The sequence below is a fragment of the Triticum dicoccoides genome, chromosome 1B, assembly GCF_002162155.2.
Source record: "Triticum dicoccoides isolate Atlit2015 ecotype Zavitan chromosome 1B, WEW_v2.0, whole genome shotgun sequence".
Classification (NCBI taxonomy): Eukaryota; Viridiplantae; Streptophyta; class Magnoliopsida; order Poales; family Poaceae; genus Triticum; species Triticum dicoccoides.
Window position 1 is genome coordinate 16845582 of NC_041381.1, and position 4430 is coordinate 16850011.

Genomic DNA, 4430 nt, shown 5'->3' on the forward strand with positions numbered 1-4430 from the left:
CAGAAGGAGCCGCGATTCACACACCCCAAAGTAAGTAGCACTAGCTAGTTCCGCGTATCTCTCATTGATTCTTGTTTCATCAATACCATTAGCATGCTTGATTATCAGTTTGATTGAACTCTATTCTCGTAAAGTGCTTGTGGCAGGAAAGCGGAAATAATTTATGTGGATACTATGTTTGCGAGTTCATCTGCCACTCGACCTCTGCGCGGGGCTACTCTGACAAACAATTTGAAGTAAGTAAACAATAATATTAACAATTTTATTTTATTACCATCAATTGTGTTGAGTTTCGTTCATATATATGTATTGACCCCCTTCTTTAAAATTAGATGTGTGAGATGCGGCAAGAACTCCTACCACATGATCACATACGAGCAATTCAAGAGAAATTGGTGGGATTCTTTCTTGACCACGTCATACATAAAAACGAAGAATACCACACGGAAATTCAATGGGAGTTTGGCGCTTGTTGATGTCAGGGATATTATATTATATATATGTAGCAGCATCGGATAGATATACGAAAACTTGTTGTTTGACCAATCTCGGAGAAAGAGAGGTCACTTTTCTCTGTATATGTTCATGACGATCTTATGTAATTAATGGTTCCTTCATTCGCTTACTAGCGTCGAGTTCTCTCTATATGTAGTAGCTAGCGTCGACCAAGCACTGAGAAAGAGAGGTCACTTCTCTCTATATGTAGTAGCTATAGCTAACAAAAGACAAAACCCCTAAATTAACCCTCCAAAACCCCTAAACCCCTCTTTAAAAAAATACAAAAAACCCAGCGCCTGCGAGCTGTTGACACGTGGCTACTTTTTGGTCCCGGTTGGTGTTACCAACCGGGACTAAAGGTCCTCCTCCCTGGGCACCCAACAACGGCCACATGGACCTCTTTTGGTCCCGGGTCGTAAGCCAACCGGGACTAAAGGTTTTGGGCATTAGTCCCGTCTGTTTTGTCCCGGTTCCAGAACGGGGATTAAAGGCCCTCTGGCACCGGGACTAGTACCATGTTTCTACTAGTGTCCACAGATCATACTTAATTAATAGTCATGTGTTAGTCATGTATAACTTGTATAATCATGTAGTACTACACTACTATGTAAAATCTTCTGTCGTGCACTAGTAGTACATTTAGTAGATGCAATACCATGATGTTTGCAATGAGCTTTTCGTATTCATTTTTAGCCCAATTTCTCATATTCCATTGCATAAAGGTACAACCATACATTGGAAAAATGACATGCGCTGAAAGTGCAGGTATATGAACATGCATTGTCATGTGTATATACAAGCTATGTGTTTCACATCAACGTCTGCTTGGACCACACATGTGGAATAGCTCTGAGTTGCAGGTCATACCTTCTGCTTACAGCCAACCCAAACTTCTCGGACATGTCAAACGAAACAAGGCTAGAACCATCAGGAAGTCTCCAGTTGAAGTGATATAGAAAGTTTGTTAACGCCATCTCCATGACCGATGAGCCAAACTGGATCCCGGGGCACTGTCGTCGCCCAGCTCCAAAGGGAATGAATTCAAAGTATGTTCCATTGTAATTTAAGTTGATGTTCTCAAACCTCTCTGGCCTAAACTCTCTAGGATTGTCCCAGTTTTTGGGATCTTGAGAAATTGCAACGGTATTAATGTATATATTGGTGCCTTTAGGGATGTCATACCCCATAACCGTGCAATCCTCTCTGGCTGAGCGTGGGATTAGAGAAATTGGTGGATGCAACCTAAGGGTTTCCTTGATTACCATCTGCATGTAGTGGAGTTTAACGAGGTCGTTATTAGTAATGACAGATCGGCCTTCACCAAGAATCCCCCATACTTCTTGTTGTGCCTTAGCCATGATTTCAGGACTCCGCCCAAGCTCCGACATAGCCCACGCCAAAGTAGTTGATGTGGTCTCCGTGGCACCTGCAAACATATCCTGTCGTACAAAGCACAATCAAACATCTTCCTATATAGAATAATATATGAATGCTTCAAAAGCTTCGTCTAAAAGTATGAATAATTTAAGTGTTTGTTTGTGAAGACTAATATAGTAAAATGTGATCAATTAGATGTAGACACTATAGACGATGGTTAGTACACGCATCAGTCAGGAATATGGACAGTTGGAGCATACTAACCATGTGGTACGCTTTCTTATCTAAATAGGCAGTGGCACTACATCTGTTCTATTCTTTATATACTAACAGCAGAATATACATCTTTTTTTTGTTAAACTATAATATATTCATATTCAAAATAAAGGTTAAAGATAAAAGGGCAGCCCGGTGCACGTAGCTCCCGCTTGCGAGGGTCCGGGGAAGGGTCCTACCATTTTGGGTCCATTGTACCCAGTCTTTCACTACATTTCTGCAAGAGGCTGTTTCGAGGACTCGAATCCGTGACCTCATGGTCACAAGGTGATAGCTTTACCGCTGCACAAGGTTAAAGATACACCGATAGAAATGTAGCGACGTCTAAAATATACTATGCAACAAAGGGGCAAATAAGGGTAAAAAGGACTGGGTGAAAATTCAAAAAAGAAAAGGTCTGGGTGTGATAAAATAAATACTTGACACTTTCGACACAACAAGGTGTTGCCATCGCATTTGCGAGGGCCACCATGCTAGTTAATACATGAAGATAATAGATTTAGTCTCTACATTAAAACAATATCAATATCCTAGTAGAACCCGTATGACAATCATGTTGTCTAACCTGTGAAACCACCTAGCCCAGGTTGTGTCTTTGAGTTGCGTGCCTTGTTGTCTTTGTTCAAGACTTTTAGTTCTATGCCGACAAGGAGCGTGACCTCAATGGAGGGCTACCCTTCTCCACTAAGCATGCCTACAACATCATTCACTGCGATGAACATAGAAAACTTAATGACACATTTGGAGTTCCAGCATCCAAAAGAAGACCAAGATCTTTGATTGGCTCCTATGCCGGAATAGCCTACAATCTAGAGAAAATATGGTACACAAGCGCATTGCCAATGACGCTAGCTGCCCATGTTGCGTTCACCATACAGAAGATTCTGTCCATACACATCTTCATCAACTGTCCCCTTGTTACTAGAGTGGCAACTCATCGGCATTTCTCAAGAGACCTTTTACGGTACATCCGAGTAAATATTAGCCATTCATTCAGCCGTCAAACGCATGGATTTATCAATACTATCAGAGAATCGGGATAGTATTTTCTAGTAAAGGGGCAAAAATGGACAGAGGTGGGAAACAAATCCCGCACACGTGAGGGTATGTTTGGTATTCAGGAGATGTAACGGGAAAATTCCTAGTTCTCTGTCGCTGGGTCACGGGGAAGCTACGGAGGAGAGAAAGAGTTGCGCGCCAGTTCTCGGGGATAACAACTATGGTCGCCGGCAGCGGCGGCGGCGGCGGCCATGGGGTTATAACTTTGTAACCTAATCACTTTCATAATATTAAGGTTCTCCTATTTGGTTCATACATACAGATCCAAATTCAGCATGTGCGCTTCATGTTTTTCTTGGCTCTTATCACCATAACCTGGCTGCTATTATCGCCCCTGAAGAAGGTAAGGTAGCCATGGTGCAGAAATTCAGTATTGTGCCTCGACTATGTGAAGTGAAGTACAAATATTCAGATAGTACAGAATTAGTTCACTTTCTCATCATCTCTCATCTCTAATCCAATATCTCACAAGTTCTCGTGTGGATGAGGGAATATATATAGAAAGAGGATGGAGACGAGGGGGGAACGGGACGACGTGGGCAGGGTAAGTTGTCTCTGCAGGGCGGAACGCCAAAAGGGAAAGGTCGCCGGCGGCGGCGATGGAAGAGAAGACGTGAGGCGAGAGAGAAAAATAGGATACCCGAGAGATTATTCACGATCACGTCTCATACTGCTAACCGGAGCAAATTACCCTTGAGTAAGTAAAAACAAAATTTAAATTTGGTAATCACAACACCCAAAAGGCCCATGCAATCAACGGCTGATCTGATATACTACTCCCTCTGGCAGTAGTAAATTGTACCATAAAATCTCTCTCTCTCTCATAGGAACGCCATCGACCATCTTGCCCTACTCTGAAAAGAACTGGAAGACTCTACGTCACTATTCCTCACCATCCCTTCGAGAACTGGGATGCTCGGAACGCCAAGGTTTTCGCCATGTTGACAATCACAGATGTACCACGATCAACAACATCCTCTCTGAATTAACTATATGGTCTCATCGGTTCAAGAAACCGAAAGATAAGATTTTCCTAGTTATGAGGATTAACGTGAAGCTTCGTATGGTACATCCAATTTGTAAATATATATAATATAAGATGGTCTCATCGGTTCAAGAAACCGAAAGATAAGATTAATGCATTTGTACCTAACCTCGCGTGTAAATGTGCCTATGTCCTCACCCTCTTTGCAACGGATTGCCTTTCAGTAATATATTGA

At 42.3% G+C, this 4430-nt stretch overlaps 1 protein-coding gene across 1 annotated transcript in view; it reads right to left on the reverse strand.

The window, feature by feature from the left end:
- Positions 1-1180: 1180 nt before the first annotated feature.
- The window catches only part of LOC119316271 (zealexin A1 synthase-like), a 4744-nt gene continuing 1494 nt past the window's right edge, over positions 1181-4430 (reverse strand). Inside the window, exon 2 of the mRNA XM_037590581.1 lies at positions 1181-1937. Within this exon, the coding sequence (XP_037446478.1) occupies positions 1308-1937 (630 nt within the window). The 3' untranslated portion in view covers positions 1181-1307. The remainder of the gene's footprint in view (positions 1938-4430) is intronic.